This window comes from Cyanistes caeruleus, chromosome 2 (genome assembly GCF_971803275.1).
Source record: "Cyanistes caeruleus chromosome 2, bCyaCae1.hap1.1, whole genome shotgun sequence".
NCBI classification, from domain to species: domain Eukaryota; kingdom Metazoa; phylum Chordata; class Aves; order Passeriformes; family Paridae; genus Cyanistes; species Cyanistes caeruleus.
Window position 1 is genome coordinate 41,361,428 of NC_141702.1, and position 26,395 is coordinate 41,387,822.

The window sequence follows — 26,395 nt, forward strand, 5'->3', positions numbered from 1 at the left end:
GGCATATTGCTCTCATGATTTATTCCCCTGGGAAAAAGCAGTGTGTCTCTAAGAGGAGACAACTAGGAGAACAGCTCTCCTAGTTGTTCAAGAATGTTGCTGCAAGGCAAAGGGAGAAACCTAACACATAATAAAGAAAGACAATGAGGGCATTGAGAAAGGAGCTACATACATTCTGGCCATTGGTAAAAAAAAAGGTTACTAACATGCAGCATAGAAATTGAAGTCCCTTTTTTTAACCAATATAAAATGGTTTCAGCTAACATTTCCCAAGTAAAGAGATTATGATATGTTATGAAACTACGTAAAAACTACTTGGAAATTGAATTCTTCTATGAATCACCATTTATGAACTAGCTGGAAGAATTTTGAAACAACAACATCATATCAAGAGAAATTTATTCTTTTTCTTCCATATCGTTTTTACAGTTTTGGAAGAATGCCACTACTGACATAAAAAAAAAAAAAAAATCTAAGCAGGAAGCTGTGCAGATAAAGGCATACATTAATCTCAGAAAATGAGTAGCTAGTTGGCTACTCCAACTAGCCTAAACAGATAACTGGAAAATTCAGTCAAAATGGAGAATACTGACAGAAAATAGCAGATAGTTTTTGGCCAAACCTCAAAAATAGTAACAATGAGGAAGAGACAAGATATTAGACAAAAGTGATCAAATTTCTAACCTTCTCATTCCCCACAGACTTATGTGAATGACAGGTATCTAGCAGGATAAAGACACAAAACTTTTCTGAGAGACTGTACCCAGGCATTTACATTCAGCCATTCTCAAGAATTAATAATCTCAGAATTAATGGAAAATAAATACATTGAAAACTACAGATTCACAAAACCTGAAAAGCTGATCAAGAAGGTACTTTCTACCTTGCAAACAGCACTACAAATTTAACATAGCTTTCACATGTACTTTGTAAAGTGCTGTAGGTTACACATGAACCAGGTATTTTGTTTTCAAAGAATCACAGAATGGGTCAGGTTGGAAGGGACCACAGTGGGTCTGCTGTCTGGTTCAACCTCCCTGCTCAAGCAGGGTCATCCTAGAGCACAGGGCACAGGATTGTGTCCAGATGGTTCTCGAATATTTCCAGCAAGGGACAATCCATAACCTCTCTGGACAATCTGTTCCAGTGCTCCATTGCTTCCACAGTGAAGTTCTTCCTGGAATTCAGGTGGAACTTGTGTATCAATTTCTGCCTGCTGCCTCTTGTCCTATTGATTGGCACCACCAAGACGAGCCTGGCTCTATCCTCTTGACACTCTCTTCAGATACTTTGATGAGGTCTCCTCTCAGTTGTCTCTATAGTTTGCTGCTATAGTAGTTATTAACATGCAAACATCTTTTATTTTCAGATGTAGTTCAGAAAATTATTGATGCAAAATTTGAGAGAGATATTCATATTTAGACTAGATGATACATGTGACAACATACCAAAAATTTTCCATGTGAGGAATATGCACAGCAGGAAGACAGTCTCAAACTTAGAGGTCCAGAAGGACAAAGGTCTACAGGTGTCAAAAGCAAGTGAAAGCAGAATCAGGAACTCAGAAAATTATCTCCAGCATAGTCTCAGATGACTCAGAAAAAATGTCCATCCTTTTCAGATTCAGGGAACACAGGAGAAAATAAGGAATATTTGCAAGTAAGTTTTCTTCATTATATTATATTATATTATATTATATTATATTATATTATATTATATTATATTATATTATGTTTTATATAAGTAATTCCTATGAATGACTCAATAACATCATCTTCCTCTATATTTTGTTTATTGCAAATGAAAAGTTCTTAGTTCCCTTCTCCTTATTAATTTCCAACTAGCTATTATTACATAAGGCATATTTATTTATTAATACAAAAACTAAAAATAACTTCACTCTTATTGGATGTGTCCATTTCCAATATTCTAACTGAAAGATTAGGTGGTAGGACAATTTCAATTTTCCAATTTAAATTCAGAAAAATGGTTTTGTTGTAAAAAGATACAAAACACACACAAAATCTGTTTCCCACTTTAAAAGAGTTTACAGTATTTTTTGCTCCTTGATGTTCTGCCAGCTCAAACAATTGGTCTTCAAAGAAGTTTAAAAGTTTCACTGTATTAGCATTTATTGTGTGATCTTCAGGCCAATTGAAACTGTAAATCTGAGCTGAATAGCCCATCAGTTATAAAGTCAGTCTTCGAGTCATATATCTCCTCTATCCCCAAATCTTTTAAAAACATTTGAAATTATTTGGTGATTTCTAAGTGAATCCCTTGATGAATCATCTCAGCCCCATTTCTATCACTGAAAGACACAGCCTATTCTTATCTAAGATAAAAGATTCATTTCTTAAGGAGCATACAGAAATTTGTGCCAATTAAAGACAACATTAAAATCAGACAAACTATAACTTGTCTAAAATATTTTGAGTGAGAGTTAATCTTTTAAATGTTGCAGCATTTCAGATTAGCATATACCTCCCTCGACTTTGAAAATTCTCACTTTGAGATTACATTTCTTAAAAATTAAAAACAAGTTTGGTCTTTGGTATAATTTGAATTAGAATTGAAGATACTATCCTGTATTTCACTTTAAATGAAGACCAAATACTCCTAAGAATGAAAGTCTGCCTTCGGGGATGCTATCAAAGTAAAGCAGACTATAGCATTCTTCCATGCTTGTACCACAAAATTCCACTGAGAAGTGGTTATTCCCGAAACAGGATGCAGCAGAAGCGCATTATTCATTCCCCAGTCTTAATTACCAAAACGACTAAAACTACTTGGAGTTGTTTTAATTAAAAACTTAACAGATTTCTGCATGTGCTTTATACTAAAGTCCATATTCATGTCAATGGCATATACGTGACCTCCTAAAAAACGAAAAATTAACATTTAAAATTTGCTTCCTCAATTTAGATATTTCACTTGTTATGATCCCTTAAAGAGGCCAAAAAAAACATAACAGCTGCAAAGTCACCAGGTAGACATAATTGGATTTCAAATATTACAGTGATTAAGTACAAGGGGAAAAGAATGCTGTGAACCAGAAAGGTGCATTTCTTTTGAGCTACATGCAGCTGCACTGTGTAAGAACATGTCTACCTGTTACGCTTCTTGGATTTTTACTGGTCATTTGGTTTACTCTGCAAAATTCAATACATAAAAGTCACCCAAATTACAGTCAGTTGAACTTTACAAATTGGAGCCTAAATGTTATCTTCCATGGAAGCAAGGAACCCTGTTTTTAAGAGTAGGGTAACATCATTTCATATTACTGTATAGTTTTGGAGAACTGGTCTCTTTCAGTATTTTATTTTTAAATGACCTCTAATTAATTCAATACTATTTTATGCATGCAGAGGCATTAGTAGATGGTGCTTCAGAATAATGTTTTCAAACTATTTACTTTAGCTTATGTTAACATGAGAAACAATTTCTCCTTACAAAACCTAACAAAATCCAGGAAAACTATCAGAATACTGTGAAAGGTAATCATAGCTGAAATTAGTAATGATTTTAACACATCAAGTAAAAATGAAAGAATGGCAAACAGAAGAATATTCCCAGAGGATTAACTACTGCTGTCATAATCTTCCTACAGCTCAATTTTCTTCTCTATTTCATTTCACACTTATGCTACCCAAGATGGCAGCCCTGTTTTACAGTATAGATATCAGATAACTTTTTCCAAAATTTTACAGGAAAAGACTACAAGCATAGTCAGTATTTTCTTCTACAATAATACAGTTATTTTGTTTTCATTTATTGCAGCTAAACTAGCAGTGTTCACAGAAGTTTCCCTACCTACAGGAAAATAAAAGGTAGGTAAAGGATGATGACCTTGTGTGTTAGGGTCACCAATATGTGGGAACAATAAACATTTAAGTACCAAAAGACAAAAATTACAATATCTTAAAAAGCTATTTGAAAAATTTGTCTAATTACTTCTGACTGTAAAATTTATTTTTGCTTGTTCATTACCATCAACAGTGAATGAAATATGCTACAATGAAAAAGGGAACATATACTCTCACAAGCCCCCCTGAGATACAACTCTCAAACTAAGCCAAACAAAACTGAAAACTTCCTTTTTGGTAGCACAATCTCCTCCAGACCGGCTGCATCCTTTAGTAGCACACTACACACAGTGTAGATGAGACTTCTGGCTGCCAAATCTGGGTTTGTATTTTATTAAAAGAAGAACTTAAACTAGTTATAAAAATGAGAAATTTGCTCAGAAGTGGTGCTCTTCTGCACAAAAAAAAAAACAAAAACAAAACAAAAAACCCCCCAAAAAACTAACACGAAAAACTCTACCAGCAGCGTTATTTTTTTCTTTCTTTAAGTATTCAGAGCCAGCTTTATTGGATGAATCTTCATACAAATTAAAATCCTGACAGGTAAAAGCAGGTACTTTGTTAGATTACTTCTAGGTACAGGCAGATGCATCTACTCCCACTGTGGCTCAGCAGGTGTCTTTCAGCAGCTGGTGCCCTTTACTGGTTTGCCTTTGTAAGTGTTCCCATCAGATTTTCAACTATTTCAGAGGCAGCACTACACAATATACACACACTTGGCAGCTGTGTAGGAAATGAAACAGGCTTAACATTTTATTCAAATCAGATGCAGTCAATTTTATCTCATGTTAATATTAAAAAGTCCATTTCCCTATTCATATTTACTTCTCACATGAAAAGGGGCAACCTAAACAACTAAAAGAATATATAACTCTTACAAGACAGTATCTACTAAATATTTTAAAGCAATTTTTTCTTAGTGTATTATATACAGGCATGCTAGTTTAAAGAACAGACTAAAAGAAATGAAGTTCTCTGGATTCACCAGTATAGATGTCCCTATTAGACTATGACCCATATTATCAATTAATTGCTCTTCTCTTTGAGCTTCTCTGCCCAAGAAGATATAACTAAAGCTTCTACAGAGCTCTTTTCCAAAAAAAATAAGGTTGTACATAGAATAAACAAAGTCTCTCTAAATGAGAAGATCTGTTAAAGTTTCAATTACAACCCCACTAACAAAAGAACATTTGAAAACAGTATTTTTTATTCACAAGGAATTTTTCTTGCTCTATCTACACTTACTAGTGGGTTTTGCCTGTTGTCATTAATATCAAGCCCTTGAAATAAAAATGTACATAAAAATACAGCCCAGACTGATACAACAAAGAGCATATTTACCAGATTTTAATAGCATCTTTGCCCCTCTCAACATCTCCAGTGTCTTAAATGTGGTTTGTTCATGTAACACCATCAAACTTACAAGATGTTAAGAGTCTTATTAGTAGTATATAAATAAATAAGCTAACACAAAATAAAATCTATAATGTATTTGTTGGGACAAAAGGGTTCAAAGTGGAAGATTTGACAAGGATGTAACAGTTTTGCTTGAAGTGACCTTGCAGCTGGGACTGCTAAGAATGTTAGTGTGGGAAAACTCAATTTATTACGCCTAGTGTTGTTCATCCTCTGCCTGCTTTAAAAAGTATTCTAAGATTCCTGAAAAGTACCCTGAGAATAACACACTCTCACAGACATGCTTGAGCCTCCTGCTGGGAGAGAGACCATAAAGGGACCGCCTTGTGATAAACTCAAATGTGTCAGGTCCTGTGATATACTGGGCTTTGGTAGAGGGGCTGCTACCTCCCCCTTCCACCTCTGTCCACTAGGATGAGCTAAGCCTGAGGGAGCCTGTGTCCCTGTGTGGCTCTGGCAAGGTAATGAAATAAATTTACTCTTTGCATGGCAGCTGTGGTTTGGTGGTCACCTGTATGTGTCAATTCACACGGTATCACACAATCTACTATATCCTAACAGCACCTGGAAACTAATTCTTAAAGAAAAAAGATAAATTCCTTGGTAATCTTAAAAGCACAAGACTATAAAGGGTCTTGAGCTAAACTGCACATGAGACTAGGACAAATGCAACTGAAAGAACAAATGATCAGATCATATTTTAAGATACTACAAGGTAGGTAAGGGCATTACATTACAGCTGAAAAGCAAGGAGAAGCCTATCGGCCAAAAAGAAAAGATATTCTTTCGTTGAAAAGTCAACTGAAAAATTTGTGTAGACGAGCTAAGACAGCACAGGCTGCAAAGGAAACCTTCACTCAGTCTGATTCTAAAAGGATCCAACTTGCCCAGCATCAAACCAAAGCAAATAACTCTGCTGTCAGTGTATCAAAAGACATAGAGAGAGAACACTATAGAGTTACACTGCTAATTGCTATGCTGGTTGCTTTTTTAAATCAGAGACATATTGTACAATCTGGGAAGGCTTACGTGTGCAAGTGGTTATCTATCAATTTCTCCAGTAACCCCAGTAAACCGAAATTATAAGGAAGTATCTACAATATTTCCCCATTCTTCTGGGACAATAGTAAAAGCCTGTTTTAGTTATATTTTTCTGGTGAAAATCCTTCCAATTTGTATAAATATAGTCTGTTTTTAAATGATCACATTACAGTGATTTGATCCACATCATCATACCAAAAATAAAAGCCACATCATATAAATAGGCCGAGGAGGATGTAGTTTGTGCAAATACAGGCTTACATCTGATCAATTATATAATGCCTACCTCCAAAACTCATGTGAGATCTGATGTATTTGCTTCCTTTACCTTCATTCCTCTCCATCCCAAAAGAAGTGAACTGTTTATTACTTCCACAATGGTGGATAGACACATATTGTTCCAGCAAGTGCAGGCTGCTGCTCAGTGCTAGTCGCCTTTTGCTTTTCACAGAATCTGACATAATATCATGCTTCAGTTCTCATCTACCTCCAATTATTCATCATTCCCTATTTTTTTGCATCCTACATACATCTCTCATAAAGACAGAGATTGGCTTGACTATCTTCTTTGCATAGAGATCTTTCTTAAAAATAAAATAGTAGAAATCTGGCAGGCTGAGGGAGGCAGAGAGGGATATATAAAATAGTAATCTATTAAAAAGCCTCTGTTACTTTAGTAATCAACTCTGCATTAATGGGAGATATATATATATATTATACCCCATATACATGTTGTACATACGTGTTTTACATATATAGACACTGTTTATAAAGATATTTTTAACTATTTAAAATGTATACATTACTGTCTTTTTTAAGTCTGTGATAATGTTGGACTAAGAATGGATGACAGACTCCAGAGAAGTCACACCTGCCAAACATGGAGATGTTTTGGAGAAAATAGTTTCAATTTCTCGTTATGCATTAAGAGATAGGTCCTCTCAAAGACTGAAATAATATCAAACACCTTTTTCGTGAGACAAAAATCACAGTACCCTTACTGACAAGTACCACTGCATTTCAAAACATTATTTTAAAACAATAATTATAAAAAATATAAGACCATTCCATGCTTTTTTGTCTTACTATCACTACTTTAAAAGAAAAAATCTTGATGCTTAGTACAGCTCTTTTGAGATAGTCCATTCTTTTCTCTCTCTCTTTTCAGCACTATCTTAAGCTCTTATTCTGATATTCTAGGAAATCTGCTTTATTTATTTTGATACAGACTTCAGATATGCAAAAAATATTCTCCTATTAGGACAAAGTAGATATAAGTGGAATTACGTTTGGAACAGTAATCTCAGATTATTGGACAAAATTATCCATCTATAAAGTATTTCTTAATCATGCATTTATTCCTTTATCTCTACCTAATATATTAGTAATTTTCTCAACTGGTGTAAAGCTTTCAACTTGTTAAACTCCTGGTTAGTGGAGAGTGGTCATAACTGCTGATCCTCCCAAGCTGTGCTCCTAAGAACTGTCTCACTGGAGCTGAGACATCCCCTTGTCATGTTAAATCAAAGAAACCCAGACTTCCATCTTTCACATCTGAACTTTAGTTCAAAGTTGTACTATAACATTCATAAAGCCTTGCTATCCCTGAAATGTACCTGTATTTCAAATACCGTATCAAATCTATTTCACGTGACCATGTCAGGTTTCTTTTTCTCTAAACTATTTAATTATTTTTTTTGTTTTAAAGGTGTCACACAAAATAACGTTAGTAATCTGGCATGCATTAAAATCAGTGATCCTATTGAACAAAAAACCTCCATCTTATTGGCAAAGATATATTAGAATAGTAGAAAGGTTTAATGAATCCAGAAAAATGTTACAGTACCATTTCTAGTATTAAAGGCTATATCAATAAAGTAAGACTTTTTTTCAAAATACTTTTTGATTTATCATAACGGGAAGATGTTCTCCGTTGCTGAAAGAAAAAAGAACTTAGCATTCAATCATATAGTCACATCTATTTGCAGTGAAAGCTGCAGTCAAGTGAGCAGCATGTTTAAAAATATTGCGTTCAATGAATTATACGTAAGCACAGTAAGTGTCTTTCAAAGGTGAATTAGTAGCCATCCTCAGAGAACGTTTGCATTTCTACAACATGAGATTACAGGTAAATGTTAAAATCAGAATACCACTTTACAGCTTGTACATCAGAGCAACGGATCTTTTTGATGAAGAGGATTTCCACTAAGAAAGAGGATTGTCTAAATGGAAAATATGATGATTTTATACAAGATGGACAATAAACTGCTGGTTCGGCATGAAACAAGTATTTTTGCTTGCTTTTAGCTAAAGCAATATTTATGCCTAGAATTTTAAAGGAAAAATGCCTAAAAGCTTCATTTAAGGGTAAGTGAAATAATCTAACAATTTGATGCAGAAATTTTACATATAGCATCTGGAATTCTAAAATAATGATAAAATACCATTAACTCCTATATTGAAGAAAATTAAGCCAGAACTTGTAGGCTTTAAGATTTCCATCAATGTTGAATCTTAACTCTAGTATTTTTGTTCACCTGGTATTGCACATATTCAGCCTTCTTTGAACCCCACTCCCTGAAACATGAAGGCAGACTGCAATCCCTAATATACACTACCAGCCATTAAAGAAATTGTACCTTGACTTACATGGTTTTCCTTGCCCTAAGTTGGGACTAATGACTGCAAAACTTGTAAACTCTCCTCAGAACAATTTCTGAATATAATTCATTGGTTAAATGACAAGATTTCAATGGAGCAAAATTTTTGTTAAAATTATTCCAACAGTTCAACTATCAATTGCTGTTTGGAAAATATGCAACTGAAATATGCACTAAGATCAACTTTGGAATTAATGATCCAATATTCTAGATGTGAAAATTGTAATTTATCCAAAAACATGCATACCTCTATTCAACAGACTTACCTTGTACAATTCTAAAAACAAGAAAGCATTACAGGAAAAGAGAGAATATTGATTTTGTAATAATTCCTTCACATAATGCAGAGAGAAAAAAATACCTTTTTTATTTAGATCATTAAGCAGTGCTAGTAAAAGGAAATGGAAATAACATGAAAAAAATAAATAAACCCTACCCTGAACACCCACTTTAGGTAAAAAGCTGAAGTAATTTTTCACCATCAGCAATTTTTTAGATAAAACTTGTTTTCACAATCCTGAAGAGTAACTTTCCCTGGCCTGAGTTTATGACTTTAAAGGTACATTTATTTGGCAAAAAGCCTGGCACAAAACTACCTTTATAATAAATACAAAAAGAATATTTCATTAATGGTCAAGCTGCATGTCAACCGGGCAAAGATAATAAAGCTAAGCTTGTGCTTTCCCAATTTTTTTAAATTCTCATTATTGAAACAACCTAGCTGGCACATCACTTACACAAATAGTAGAACCATAATGCTTCAGATTAAAATGGTGTGACCAATCAGCTACTTATGAACCACCTGTGCTTGAATTAAACCCTAGTTCTCTAAGAATAATAAATGTCAAGAAAAATAGGTACCTACAAAGGGGGCTGGGGGTCAGATTTGTTGCCTTTCTGTAAGGTAATAGCCCTTTGTAACTCCTTCCATGGGACACAGTGCACCCTTCTACCCCCTGAACACCAGCAACAATCTCTGTGCCACCAGCTCCTGCTCCCAGCTCAGCACAGGCAGGAACTAAACAATATGAGATGACCCAGGTGGAGTGAGATTGATGGAGGAGGTGACACAGCAGTTCAGATCATAGTGGAGAAAGGTAGGAGACAAAGCTGAAAAAAAACAACACAGAAAGCAGGAGAGTGCTGAAGCCAGCTGTTTATGACATGCTATGGAATGTTTTTACAGCTGCCAAATCGTGCAAGGTTGGTCACTCCTGATCTCATATTTGCAGTGCATAATGGGAATAGGTAGGAATGGTAGCTAAAAAATTTGGACATTTGTCAGTTCATATGAGCTTCACCTTAGCACCTGTGTTCTTCCAGGCAGTGATTTCACTAATCAGGAAGTCATAAACTTTTTAGGAAAACTCTGACCCATTGCAAGGAGGCCTAAACTAAACTAAATACTTTGAAAATCCCAGCCATAAGATTTCAGATAATATAGTACTAAAACTTAAAGTTTAAACATGTTATTTCTTCCCCCGGAGTGCAGCAGCAGATGCATCCTGGCTACACTGCCAATCCTATAAAAAAGAGCCCTGTGTTTATATCTGCCCTGGTGTAAGGCATTGCTGCAGCCTTTGGTGTCGGTTCGTAGAGGTTCTGCCATTTTGCCTTATACTTCCACATAAGAAACTATTAAAAAAGGGAGCATATACATGTTTAAAATGTGATTAATATGTGGCTTGTTAGATTGACTGTCTAGAGGAATATATTTCTCTTATCTCTTCTCAACCTGTGTTTACAGAAAATAAGAAAATCTAAATCTTAACTAATATTTTAAATAATTTAAAATGCAAGATTACATCTAACTTATATAATGCAGAGCTTTAACTTCTGGCCAACAGTTCAAAATATAAATGAACTCCTTATGAACTCAGTTCTGACCTTAGGAGTTTCGAAGATGAAATGCAATTGTGTATTCTGCAATAAACTTCACACAGTTAAATACTCTCTCCAAAGTGCTGACAGTGCAATCAAAATCACATAGCTCATGAGAAACAGATAGAGAGTTCTTAAAATTATTTTCATGCAAATGAAAACATACAGACTAAAAAGAAAAGGAAGAAGAATATTTATAATTTTTTAATACTGTCAGGATTTCCCCAGAGAATAGCAAGTGCTTATACAGCTCAATATATAATACTCAAAACCCTAACAACAATAAATGACTTGGGTGTTCTGTGTGCCTTTTTTCCCCTGTGGGTAATGGGTTGCATGTACATTGACTTGTTAAACAGGCTGAGTACCTTTAAGTCTAGACTAAATGTCTCACATCAAAACCCTACCACTAATGGCACCTCATAGTAGTCAACAGCAGCAGCACTGTCATCTTCCTCATGATGCCTTTAGAAGTTTCTAGTCATGAAATATCTAGTTATATTTACTGTCATCTCTACTCCTTGCCCACCTACTCAAATTTTAGATAATCCTGCAAACATATCCATATAGAGATACAATAGAGCTATTTTATGAGCACCTATACATGCTAGGGAAACACCTGAAAATCATTATTTTTCTGCTTTTGCTTACACTAGTTAATCAAAATGAAAAACACATTGACAGAAAATCTTCATGCTGTCTAAACAGACTCCAGTTAATTGGCAAAAATTTGAAACACCAACCAAAGTGTTTCTGAGCTTAGAGGTTTAAAACAGCCATACACATTGGCAATTCCAGCCTCTTTTAGCTCTTTGATAAAAAATTAGATTTAACAAATTTCAAATCTATGAGTCTCATTAGTGAAATCAAGGTGAGAAGTCCTGCAGCTGGACAAACTTCATAAATTTGTCATCTGTTGTCACAAATCAGTACTGAACTTGGGGGCAAGTATTACATACATGTGTATTCAAACAATCAAAATTGTATTTGTTGTTGACACTTCTATTTGATCTCATGTAATAAGAATCATATCAAAGAGTAAAGTTCTGAAGATGATTGTTTCTATTTCAAAATTTCACTGTAAAACTGAAAAGCAGACCTCTTGATGATACACAATCTACAAAAGAGAATTGCTTATTAAATTTGTATAACTGATGCATTTTTTAACATTTATTTTAAATATTATATGTGCAAAAAATCTGCAAACTATTCATTCTAGATAGGTATTTTTCTGTCTAAACCATATTTTTTCTGAAACCACTTACTGCCTTTTGAAATATTTGTACTTCTTGCAAAGACTACACAGATTAGTAGGTAGTATTTAGCTTAGGGAAAAGACATTTTATTGCAAAAAGCTGTCATGCTGAATATTGTCATATAAAATGACAATAGCTGCAGTGGCTGTATTTTTCAATCTGGTTAAGGGCTGTCAGTCAATTCATAAACACAGCATTAGGTACTGTCACCTAAGCAGGAATGAATAGATTCAGATTCCAAAACTGTATTCTGTTTTGAAAGAGTTAAATCTTTACGTAAGACAATCTTTACTCAGAATCCCAATAAAGTGCTCTGCATATATTCTCATTTCCTGCTTTCCCTGAGAGAAAAAGGTGGAAAAAATGTATCCATATTATATACTGCAGAGCTAAGAGACATAAAATCTCTGTACACAGAGCTTGTTTTTTATGTCTTTGTTCAAATCAATACCAAAGCTTCCACTTTTCAATAGACATAGACAACAAGGAGTAAAAACGTATCTGTGATAGAGTACTGCAAGTTCTAGACTACAAATAACTAACAAGAAATTTAGTTCCCTTACCTCAGCTTTTTCACCATTTTAAATCAGTAAAAGTTGGAATGTTAACATTTGTTCTACCTGCATTTTTCCTCTCTGCTCTTTATTTCCTATCATCAAAGCACATTTTGAGATGTCTTCGCATCCCATGCAGTCTCTAAGACCATATTCAACACCCCTGAACTGCATCAGACAGAAAGACTGGTGCAGAATAGTGCTGTGCAGTCAGAAGCCAACCTGTACAGGTCAAGGTGCAGAAGCTCACTTTCTCCTGTGATCTTCAGAAGAGAACAGAATCACTGTAATACTTTCATTTCAGTGATTCAGATCATAGCTCAAAACCATAAATAACTGAAAATGCAATGCCAAAGGAATTGAGAACTACAACTCATGAACAAGTAGTCCAAATCAGAAATTTCCTGAATCTGAATCAACGTGAAAGGGATTATCACTGAACTATGTTCCCCAATAAATATTCTTCAAATAAGTAGTCAAGAAATTAACTATCTGCATTTACCTATCACATACTACTGGAAAAGCTGGCAATATTTCCAGCTAAATTTTGGCAATACAAAAAAAAAAACTAATTTAATATCTTTGAAATGGTATACTCACCTCATCTAAGTCTTTAATATAAACAATTTTCTCTTCAATACCAATAGGCATTGGTTCACTGTGGGGGATCTTTACCTCTTCATACATTTTATTGTTTTCTCGCTGAACTGACTCTGGTAAGAACACCTAAAAATGTATTACAGGAAAATTAATTAAAAGTGTGAAAACAGAAAGTGTCATTATGTATAACTCACTTTGAACAATGCTTTATCACTTTCCTTTAAGAAATTAATCCAAATCAAGAGCAAATCTCACTCATTCATTTTATAGATAGCACTGAACCCCCCAAATGGCAAATAATCAGTTTTACTACTCAGAAAATAGTCCCAAAACCCCAAAAAAGATAACTCTGTTTTATTAAATTTCAGAATCCATTAGGTCTAGAATTTCATAAAGCATTTATTTTGTTAAAGTCAATTCAAAGGTATCCAAAAGACAGAAAAATAGTATCTTAAGAATTTAAATAAGCCTAGAAATAAAAGCAAATATATTAGTTGTAAATGAGATTATTTATTTCAGAGCCAAAATAAAAACAGAATATACCCAAATGTTCAAAACCCTCTGCAAAGAAGTACTGCTTCATACATTGGGTTCTGAGAAGGAGAAGACTAAGGAAACAAAGGGAGCCTTGCCACACATTGGGAAAGATGTACTGTTCAAGAAGGGTCATATACCAACATACCTTTGCACCCCCAATGAATGCTGATGTTTTCATAGCTTCAGCTCGGGAATCATAGACATGTGGATAATGAATTTTTTCGATGCTCATCTCTCTCTGTCTACCTAGGACTGGCATACTTCGAGCATTCAGGAGCGCTAGTTCTCTGTGAGCAGAAAAATACCTGCAGTAATTCTGCCCATTTCAGGCTGTCATCACAAAAACTGAGCATGGTATATAAAAGTCAGAGCAAGAGTTGAGGAAATTAATGAAAATAATTTTACAGTGTTATTCTCGGGCACTATTTATACCAAAACCTTAAAACACATGGTTTAGGTGAAATTCAGAAGCGCAATCCATTAAGTGCGAGGCTTTCCTAAAAGCAGTTTTGACTCTTTTTAAGCAACACAGCAACATGATTTCACAGTTAAGATACCAGTCTCACTATATTTTTCTCAATACAAAATACAACAGCTTATTTGCTCCTTATCCTCTCCCTCCTCTATTCCTCCCACTACCTTCTAGCTGACAACTTGGAAAATAGTACCCATTAATCTTGAGAGAGAAAAAGAAAGATAGTTCTGATAGATTTAGTACAGACTTCATAAATCCTAAGCAAGTAGTGTGCATACAGGAACTAAGAAAGATAGCCTACCCCACTAATCTGCAATTCCAGCCCACATAGATGAGATCAAGAAGATTCTCATTAAGCAAATCACTGCTTTCTCTCCTGAAAATTAGGTTTTCATATTAAAAAAAATTCTACGCTTGTAATGAAACGTGACTTGAAATCCAAATCACCTAATCACCAAAGCAAACTAAAAGAAAATAAACTGTTAGGATATGTTGAAGTAGCAATTACAACAGAAGCATTTCTCAACTTTTGGGATTTATTACCTTTGCATCCGCAGCTCTTTGGGATCAAAGGACATTTGTCCTTCTCCAGAAACTTCTCCATCTTCCCCAGCTTGTTTTTCTTTTCTAGCATTTCGTTTTTCTTCCCGACGATATTGTTTCATTAACAACTTTTCTTGTTCAGACTGAATTGTGACTTGACAACCATAATTTGGTTTAGCATTTTCTCCTATGAACTTCTTGCACTGTTCTGCAATATGATAACAGGCATGCATCTCCGTAAATACTGGATTACATCTTTTTTCCCCAGTTTCATTCTAAAGGTTTGGGGTTTTGGTATTTGGTTTCATCCTTGTTTTGAGGCGCATGTGTGTGCAGTTGTGAGTGTATTGTGTATTTAAAAATAGTTGAGCTTTATGTAGACTGTGCAGCAGTTGGCCTCAAGACATATAAAAGTACCACCACATCATGTTCCAAAGACAAGACATTTAAAAAACACTTTGGGGATGGACTAGAAGCAAAGGAAGGATATTTTTTGTTTTCTGTATTTATAATAACTTAATCTACAGGTGAAATGCCACTTTGCCTCTTATCACTGCTCTTATGTGCACTGATAAACAGGATGGCGTGACAACAGATTAAATAGGGTGATTTTTTTTTTAACAGTCTCTTCACATAAAAATTAGTGTGTATATATATACTAGATAACATGATTGTATTGAAAGCATACTCACAATGCAATTTGACTGACCAAATGAGAAAATCTATCCTACTCTATACAATCACAGGGACTTCTTCCTTTTACATAGATAAGCAGCAGGATTATCAAGAAGAATCAGAACCACAGAAAAATTACAGTAAACAGTAAATCTGGGGGAGTTGGGAACCCAAAAAAGCTCAGTTACTTTACCTTTCTAAGATCAGTACTGACCAAAACTGAAGACACAAGCAAGTCTTTTATATACAACAGGCTGAGAGAGATTTATTTTTTTTTCATTTTAACAATATTGGTGGTTTTAAATGTCATTTTTCAAAATTCTGCAAACAGATTATTAGTTTATATAAGTTTGGCTGAATATTAAATACTTAACTCAGTTATGTTTCATATGTACTTCTGCAGCCAACCTCTGAAGTGAAAAACTTGAAAACCTTTTTTCATGAAATAAACCCACTTGACTGACATTTTGAACAATTTGTGCTGCTTAGTTTTCACCTACAAGCAACAGTGAAACTCCTACATCTCGCAGCATGCATACTGGATAAGGCAACAATAACTTGTTAAAGAGCATTGAAAAAATTCTAATAAACTGTCAAAATGTCCACATTATTACCATCATGTCTGCAGCTTTAACTCTCTCTCTAGTATTAAAAGGGGACAACAATGGATACAATTTCCTGACCAAATTTAATTCAAACTGAACACACCAGGGCAAAGAAATGTTTGATTTGTCTGATAACCACAAAAATCACCTTTACTTCCACAGAAGTAAATTACATAAGAAATAGTCAAATAACACAGCATGGTACAAAAATGTACAGTTTCTTGACTTGTGCTAATTTTTTAAAGGCATAAATTACTCTAAGCTGACTAAACTTCTGCAGACAGAAATGAGTCCCTTCCCCAAGTGAAATTTTGGAAAGACAATTAGAAATAATTAGAAATACCATTTTGATCAATTTTAAAAGAAATAAAACAACTTTTATTTAAAAATTAAAAGACTGAACTCAGGGCCAAGAGCATCTTCAGTCTCAGAGAAGATACCCTGAATATCTTTTTTATCGCAGTTAAAGAAGGATTCTCTCATCAGTGAAAAAAAAGCTTAGAATCAGTTATGCTTTTCTATTATCTGAAAAACATAACATTGAGAAAATTCTTCCTACACATTCTAACAGAAATTACTGTGATAGATTTTACTGATGGCATAATGAAGAATAATTTCATAAAAGCTTCCAAAATACTAATTCTGCTAAGTGAGAAAATACTCCTGTAACTAACTGTACGTAGGAGAAAAAATATATTAATTACATTTCTACAGAATGCATTTTAATTTTTTTATTTGAGTACCTAAGAAGGGAAAACTATCAGGACAGAAAGCCGTCTTATATAGCAAGACATTCATCTTTGAAATCATGAACAGGTAAAAAAGTTGGTATGGTGAGTTTAGACTAACCATTAGCACAGCAAGAGAGGAACTTCTAAACACTTGCTTATGTAACATTTCATTGAAGACAAACACTAAAAAGGGGTCATTTGCATTTTAAAATTATTGTGGAGATACGTAAGTCCACCAGTACTGGCTCTACTCACATTTTTCTAGCTCCATATGCTGTGAACGTGCAGTGGGTTGTATGATGCTGTGTCCATGTAAGATTTATCCCAAATCACAACCCATATGCTATCAGATTTATTTTTGTCACAGAAGAAAGTAATAAGGCTTGTTTTAAAACAACAATCTGTAAAACTTATTTTAAAATAATTACTCGGTGCAGACAAATTAACTTATAAAAGCAAAAATGACATTACAAAACCTGAATCCCATTTTTCCCCTCTCTCAGTTACTCATTTCCCCTCTCTCAGTTATTCAAGCTTAAGTTTATTATTTTCAGAAGTGGTTGTTACTGTGCTTTTCTTCCCCAAGGCCTACACTAGATGATAATACAAAGTAGAGAGGAAGCAGGAAAGCAAATGAGGAATAATAGAAGATCAGATTATTTCTAGAGTAATCCATTAAAACAGGAAAAGGGCAACTGTCAATACATTCAAAATTTGCACATGCCCATAGGCAGTTGAAAACAAAATAAATATATGCAATCTGTATTTATTTCTTCTGTATAATCAGACTTTCACTGTTTAAGCCCAGAAATGCATTCCCCCATTGCCTCCTGGGATTTTTTTTTGCTTGTTTTTTAATTACACATGGCCAGTACTACTCTTGGAAATAGAACAGTTACAAAACTACTTTTTATCTGATTTGGAACAAAAATTTTGTAGTCACTTACCTTGGAGAGCCTGGAACCTGTTGTCATTTGGACAAGTCAAAGATCTTTCCAGAATCAGAGATCTGTTCTGTAGGAGTTTTTCTATGAGTTCAAAACCTTCAGGGCCTAGCAGTTCAAATAACTACAAAGAAAATAAAGTCGTAAGTCATATCCAAATGTACAAAAGTTCATAAATAGGACTGTAGTATTTCAATCCTTGGAAACATCATATCTGTTGATAATATCTAACAAATTAATGAATTTCAAGTCCCAGTAATTCAACCCAAATGGTATAATTTCTAAGGTTCTCTACTAAGAAAAGGGAGAATTACAGAAATTTTTCAACTGCAAATATTTTAAAATCTGTGAATTTTTTCTATTAAATAAAACTCACTTTCTCTTGGGGATTTCTTGTATAAATTTTAAAATTTAGTCTTCTCAAGACTAAACTTTACATGTCTTTAAAGTTATCTACATATGCTGTAAATTTACTTCTCCATAATCTGTGCAGATGAATCAAGAGAACAAATGCTTTCTCATTAAAGGAAAGTTATTGGGAAGTTATTTCCTTCATATATTATTATATATATATATTCCCTTTGTAGCCAACAGGAGGTGTAGCCTACAGCATTTTCACAATCTCATCCTACAAAAAAATAAATATTATAGATGTGGAGTACAGCAGGAATATGAAGAAACAGTTAAGATGACACTAGTACTGACCTCAGTCTATAGTACTTGCACATATAATCCTGTGTGAAATTCAAACACATAATGTAAGGGTATACACCAGAAGAGAATTCTCTACCACTAAGTGGTATTTTGGCTGAATGATTTTCTTACTCAAATGATTCTCTTGTAGCAGGTTAGAAAAACATAGCTCCCTATTTAAAGTTCCATTTTCCACATAATACTGGGTTTTAATGGGAAAAAAAGCCACCCAAAACATTAAAAGCACTTTCATCTCTATCTTATCTATAATTATTTTGTCAAAAATCAAAGCACTACAGTAAGCAAAAAGTTACTCAAAACCCATTCTTGATTTTTAATACTGCTCAAAACTATTTTTTCTCCAATTTTTTTTTAATTTCCGAAAAGAAAAACAGGGCAGTTTCTCCTTAGGGCTTTTTGAATTTGCTGCTAATATTATCCATATAATTTCAGGAATCTGGTGAGAATACAATGTATAAGGTACTTTGATGTGATGTTCTATGAAAGAGTAAGACTTTGGCACTGTAGGATTCAAGTATTTCTGTTCTAGCTATAAAAGGAGAGAGAGCTCTCTTCTTCTCCTGTATTTAATTTGCCAACTCCTTAACAAAGAATTTTTCTGTGGCTCTCTATGACTACTGCCTTTGGGGAACACCTTGAAATAACTTTATGTTGCCTCTTCATGTATTTGCAAAATTCTGAACAGTGCCAGTGGCATCAAATCAATGATCCCTTTTCTTTTAGGTCAATCTGTACTCTGCAATACAAGCTGTCATTTAAAAATAAGGGAGGGGGAAAAAAAGAAAAAAGCGTTACTCCAGGCCCTCAGGGGTTTCTAGGAAAACATAAGGTTTGTGCAAATTAGTATAGTGATGGTGCCATTTGCAGAGACCATGAAGCTGAAAGGTATAAAGTCTTGTATTTCTTTCATTTGTGTAACCAGTGATGGCAAACTGGAGAAGCAGTCTCCAGAAAATGTAAAATTAGAAACTACAATAAATGTGCACAAATAGAAGATTTTCAAAATTAGCAAACTACAGAAATATAGAACAGGGAACTGCTGGTTAGATATATCAATTCTGCTGGCAGTGAGATCTCAAGTTATGATGGATTTCTCTTTATCCAGCCTTCACTAGCACTGATCATTAATTCTTCTATTTTGCATAGCTATTTACTGTCACTTTATGGCCACACTTTAATTTTATCTAAAGGTATAAGATGACCCTGTTTTTACATTTCAAAAAAAAAGTGGCAATTTAGTGCTGGTAAATTTGAGTAGGTATTTTCCAGGTGGAAATGCTTAAGACAGGGATGGAAAAACAATCACTGAAACAACAAGAAAAGAAATGTACTTGGAATAGCTTAACTGTATAAAGAGTTGAACACAAACTTGTCTTGTTAGCTAATGATTTGTTGACTGTACACAGGGAAATTAAATTCTTTCAGTTCAGCCAGATCTGGGCTCAAACACTTTTCTCATCAAGGCAGGAGATACAATATAAGTGCATTCAGACTCAGCATGTTGCTCCCCCCAAAACCCCCAAACTCAAACTCACACCACCACCATCACCGTCAGAAGACAAACACACTAGCCCTAAAACATCCAGTGTAGATCTCTACCTCTGCACAGGACTCCAAAACAACTTTCTCAGTGGAAGTTAAGAACAATCTACAAAAGCATCAGTCAGAAAAAATGGGATTTGGGGGGAGATAGATAACCTGCTTTTTTTTGATTGGGATAGTATTTTTCCTCTCCTATATTCCCAATATATTCTGAAACAAAAACCATCTGTATCATACCATTCAGTTAGAACAGCAGAACTTCACAAAGAAGCAGCAATTTTACACAATGCATTCTAAAACACAGTCAGAGATCATGAAGTAAAAAGTCCAGCTCCAGTGAGACAGTGGCTCGAGTCCACTAGGGTAGGTGTTAGCATTTCTGATTTGATATGTATTTTCTGGCCCAAGACCCTGAGAACAGGCAATGGAATCTGCTGAATATTCATAGTTGACTTTCTATTAAGTTATAATGAGATAAACTAGACAGTGGTCAACAGATGGAGAGGCTGTGTGCCAATCAGCAGTTTCTTGAATCCCAGCCAAATTACTACACTCCTTGAAGTCAGTAATAGATTGTGCCTAAAAGACAACCCTGATTGCCTTCGCTAACAAAGGTCCCACATGACTTCAGCTAGTACTCCAAAACCATACAGACATAGATGAGTGATCTATACGGTCACAGTTAATTTTTTTGGAGTGATTTTTACGTTTAATTTTATGTGTTTAATATCTGGAAGGAAGTGTATTGAGTAATCAACGTAGGAACAAAAGGACAAGATGTGTCATATCACATTAGAAAGGTGAGGCAAGGTTTCCATACAAATGATTTCTCCTGAATATATGCTAGCTCTATGGAAAAGGCAAGGAGGCAGACAAGAGTCTTACATATAGGCAGCAGTCTATCTTCTAGAGTTACCAGAAAGGAGTTGAACTCCAATAAGACACATGACATAGCAAAGTTTTTCAAGTAAGGCTGAGCCATAAAAAAGAACATCTTTATGTTCAAGACTGGAACAAGATTTTACTCTGAATGTTAAATAGGTACTATTCTCTTCTCAATTTTATAAAGTATAATTTACAAGGAGCTTTGGAGGTCCTCAAATATGAGGCACAGAACTGTGAGTAATATTTTGACATCATAAACTATCTGCCATCACAAGGGCATTTTCTTGACTTCTACATCTTCCTTGAGGTGGGAAAGAGCCCTATAAATCTCAGAAAATGTTTTGTTTTACAAGTGCACACAAAAATAGACAATAAACAGCTGTACCTTGCTTGAGTGTCAGTACTGTTCTACAGCAATAAATGAAACAGAAACTCAAATTCAGCCAACCAGTGGTTGTCCTCTATACTTTTATAGCCTAACAGCAGGTCTTGGTTACAGAGTCCCACCTACTTCATCAATTAATTGCTAACCCTGCATTTTGTGGCTTGTTTGCAGATGATATTGCTTTACAAGGCACAGTTTTCAAACAGCTGTGGAAGAATAATCACCATAGCAAGATCTCAAGTTTCTTCTGTCCTAGTAGCTCTGAAGCAACTGAAATGATTGCTTCATTAAAAAAAAATTATAGGGTAAATAGAACATTTTTCTTGGGCTGCAGGCTTATTGGAAAAGCTGTATGGATATAGTACCTAGTATACTGCTTAAAAAGATTCAGTAAGAAAAACAAGGACATTGAAGACAAAGGTGGTTTGTTTTTTTCTAATATGAAAAATTAAACACAAACTTCATGGATATAATATATACACTGATTGCTAATTACTACTCTGCTGAAAAGTAAGAGACTATAGAAAAATACTTGCTTTAAAACCAAATCTAAGATGTTTTCTCTTTTCATTTTTCTTACAAGTTGACTAAAATGAGACAAGCCAGATACAGCATGATCTCTTACCATTCTAATTAATAACAGGCATTAGGCGTGTAAGAAAGTAATTCAGCTCTCAGATCTGATTTTTTTTAAAACCTGGCTTTTTTGAATTAAGCACCTATTACATTTAGTCCATCTATACAGAAATGATCTTCCAACCCTACAAAACACCCAGGAGATTTAGCAGTGTCTAAGCAAGCTCAGCTCACCCGCACTGGTCTCACAACAGTAGAACAGCAACCAGACACTTCAAGCACTCTTACGACAAGTTGTTGATAACCTATGTGTATGCACAGTGCTTTTCTGACAGCTATTCCTCAACACAGAGGCTGGATGACTCTCATATTGCAATCTCACTGAGCACAGGAATCAGATAAGGCAGGACAAGAAAAAATATTCTAGGGAACAAGGAGCACCTGGCTCTCAGGCAGCCTCCAGTGGGATCAAACACCAGCTTTTAGAGGATGAATGAAGTTACTCCTTCTTATCAGAGATGTCTTAAAGGTCTGTCTGTGAATTAGTTAGCTTGAAATTTTTGGATTTTACTGTCAGTTGGCAATTAGAAGAAAATAATTAACTGAATAATAATTTTGAAATAGGCAGGTTTTAAAAAAGCAGCAAAATTCCAAGAATTTCCCCATTCCAACTACAAAAACTTTGAATTTTAGTTATACAATAAAAGAAGGCTGAGTAAGGAAGTGATAGAAAAATTTTCAGATAACATTCTTTGGGAAAGACAGCTGCACAAAGATAATGAAGTTGTAACAAATTCTTACTCAACATTCAACTTTTGTTTACTTTTTGCATTACTGCATTTGCAGTCTAAGAAAAACTGATGGAAATCTGGTCTTCATTATGGGATACATTTTTAGTCCAAGAGTGCAAGTACAACAAAGACATGGCCTATTATTCTTTTTAATACCACCTCTCCTCAGCATATTGGGACTATACTCTATTTTTATGTATTTCTGTATCCACAGATGACTACACAATTTTATTCCAGCTAGCATTTTCACTAGTAAAAACATATGAATCACAGCAAGGAAAACTTAAAAAATAGTATTAAAACATGAAAAAAAAAGTCTTAGAAGACTCAGCCTACAGGTATACAAGGCTTCTTTTAAATCAAATTGAGATCTACAGTTAAAACATTGAAACTGATCAGTTACAGGAAGAAAAAACTGGTTTTCTTACAAGGCTTAAAATCCAGACTATCAGATTGAAAATTATGTAAATATTGCTTAATAGGCCTAAACCTATTTATTTGACTATCAGTTTTGATTACATATAATTATTTACAATTTGCCTTATAATAAAAAATAGCACAATCTGTCACAGTATAATTTGAATTTGATGAAAATCCTCCTCCAGCTCCTGCAAATCCATACTAAAACTACCTACCATATCTGAAAAAGAGACAAACACAAAAATCACAAATCTTAGCAAATATTCTCAATATTTTTTCGTGAAAATAAGTAGACAGGAGAGCTCATCACCACCATCATCAGTGTTTTAACAGCAATTAATTAGAAACTTAGACAGATTAACTTAATTTGAAAATTTCAAATACATAGCTGCAAGGCAACCTCCACCAGCTTATTTAGCCTGAAGACTTTGGCAATTAGAAATAATGTCAAACAGCAGCTACAAACAGCAGACTACTGACTTGTCTTATGAAAAGGAAGCCCTGAAGACAAATTAAAATGTAGAAAACCTCACTGTTATATGATTCCTTAAACTAGTGTTTATCTTCAGAAGTATTCTGGGATAAGCTATTAATGATTTTTGACACAAAAAAAAAGTCCTGAAACTCGGTAATGACTTTACTTGCCACTTTTCTTACCTGTAGATACAAGGGCAAGGAATTCTGACATTACCCAGCAGAAAACATATATTTATGGAAGTGATTACTGTATCAGAATCAATTTGATTTTTTTTTTTTATGGATGAGGATTTAAGAAGCTTCTAAAATGGCAGTGGTTAGCACAGAATTCTATTCTGCAAAAGGCAAAAACCTGCAGGTTATCTCAAGGGACAGCAATTCCCAAACCTGCCCATTTCAGGAGGACTTGGCTACCCCAGTGTGTACTGACAGAGTAAAACAAAATACCAGCAAGCCAAGGAGTTGGTTTATGTTGCTTAACAGAGGTGAATGATGAAGAGTAGCAAGGAACCCTAATACTGGAAGCTAGTTTTGTCCCAGTTAGGATAGTCAACTCAGAATTTTAATATCGTCTGCTGGACCCAGCAGGGTTACCCAGGGAAATGGGCTATGACCACCAACCCTAGGCTGTGAACTCCAGCACCCTGGGCAGACATACACAGGAGTGGGTGAGAAGAAAACAAGGCAAGCTTTGGCCTAAACCAGCATTTTATATTGTTTTAGGAGTGTGCAGAAAAAAACAACATACAAACATTTCAGAAGATGGAAGATTATTTTAAAGCCTAGCCTCCCAAGGACACCAGGGCTACCACATCACTGTGCATTTTAGCAGTGTGTGAACTAACAAGTGTTAAGTCTCCTCAGTAACTTCCAGTTTTGACAGAGACAGAAGTGTTCAGGGCCAGTAGCAGAGGCAGATTTGAATGACTGCTCTTTGTGCCTCCTGTCCTTTTTCCCAGGGAGGGAGGCTGCAGCAGGAGCACGGCAACACTGGCATGCACCAGTGAGCACCAGTGAGCACCAGTGAGCACCAGCACAGCACCAGCACAAACTCTCTGCCAGCAAAGCTGCAGCACTCACGTAATAGAAACCAGCCCTGCAGGAAACCTGGCCCTGCTGCTTACACAGATCAAGCAGCTTTGCGCTAGGGATTTCTTTGTGGGCTTTTCCCCTCCCCACCTTCCATAAAATTATTTGGGGGAAAGTGATTTTGTGCCTAGTTAATAAGAGAGACTTAATTTCAGGTGCCATCTGACTGCATTTCTTGCAGAACTCATATTTCCTTATGTCTCCGTGTGGATGTGAGAAGAACTCAGCATCAAAGAAAATAGAAAAGTTCCATCAGCTACAGACCGGCTTTCTCTAAAAAAAGATTTCCGTAAGTTTAATAATATATTGAAACTGATTCAAAAGGTATCATTAATAGATCAAGTCTCATGCTGGCTCAAAGATAAAACATACTTTCTCTACAAAACTGAAGTAAAGAGTTGACAGGAAAGAGGGAAAGTTATTGACAGGAAGGACAGTGAACAGCTCTCAGCACCAGGATTAAGCCTACCATTTCTTGGCTCTCTCTGTGGCTCTTTCATCATTTCTTAAGTTCCATCCCTAAAAAACAGCACTCAGATGCCATTCAATTGGGTTTTTTTATGAAGGGAGACAGCATGGTTCTGTTCTCATAAAAAGAAAGTTTCCTATCGTCTGTGGGGTTTCAACAGTCCTTGGACAACAACAAAGCTGTGTACTTCTGAATTTAAAAAAAGAAGCCCACAACTGAAAAAGGGGAAAAATGTATCCAAAATAAGGATTATTTTCTCTACATGAAAGGGGAGCAGATAAGCTCTATGGTCAAGAATAATGAGACCCAAGCTTTCTATTGTCTGAATATAAAACTCTTGGTAATTTTAATAAAATTACAAAGAAAATATGAGCTTGAAAAGCCAGTCTCATGCCAAGTTAGAAGCTTTGATGATAAGATAAAGATAAAACACCACAGGGGTGATCCACATAGGCCTGTATTTTCCCTAAATGGATACTGCTTTTATGAACGAGGCAATGGGGAATAAGCTTTGTGATATGTTAATTTGTTAGGGCTAAAAAGTCATTATACTGAACAAAGGGAAGTGCCACTCTGACACTTTAAACCAAACATGTTTTATGAGACAAGTTGCTTTGACATCAAAATATCATATGTTGTGCGAGGGTAGACACACACAAAACTAAGAGCTAATGTCATAATTTCATGGTACATTAAGAAAAATGAAGATTAAGGTACATCAATATATTATCATATGCAAAGTTTTCATGTGGTGCTGCATATACATAGCAATGAACATTTAAATTAGCTGGTTTTAAGTCAAAATGAATGTTAAACTGTAGCTTTCGGAAATGTTCTCTCAAAGAAGCCTCACAGCAAGAGCTATTCCACTTTCTTATTGATTTTAACTAAGAAATAATTACAATAACAGCTGGAGTTTTCTACTATGTATCAATTTCTATAGTAAACTTGTGTGTGAGTAGATATTAAGAGACAAACCAAACAAATTAGTGAAAAGTTACATAAAAGGAATACAACTGCATCTGAAATTTAGTCTGACCTCGGGAATGTTCCTTGGGAAAAAAAATCTAAATTGTCCAAAGACAAAAGTGATGCCACATTGCTTTCAGAGAGGTTTGGAGATGAAATTCTGGATGAACAGGAAGAACAGACAAATAATGACAGAATAGAAAGTATTAAAAATTACCATTAAAAAAATTGCCTTAGCTATGAGCACTTCCTTTTCTTCATTGTTTCAGATACTTAAAAAAACTACTGCATATT

At 34.8% G+C, this 26,395-nt stretch overlaps 1 protein-coding gene across 7 annotated transcripts in view; it reads right to left on the minus strand.

Annotated features, from left to right (window-relative positions):
• The window catches only part of ASCC3 (activating signal cointegrator 1 complex subunit 3), a 252,280-nt gene that overhangs the window by 194,511 nt on the left and 31,374 nt on the right, over positions 1-26,395 (minus strand). For all 7 annotated transcript variants that reach the window (XM_086876632.1, XM_086876631.1, XM_086876634.1 and 4 more), the window contains 4 exons: positions 17,788-17,908; positions 14,830-15,037; positions 13,957-14,098; positions 13,275-13,400 (listed from right to left, as the gene is read on the minus strand). In XM_086876632.1, coding sequence (XP_086732758.1) covers positions 13,275-13,400; positions 13,957-14,098; positions 14,830-15,037; positions 17,788-17,908 — 597 coding nt within the window. The remainder of the gene's footprint in view (positions 1-13,274; positions 13,401-13,956; positions 14,099-14,829; positions 15,038-17,787; positions 17,909-26,395) is intronic.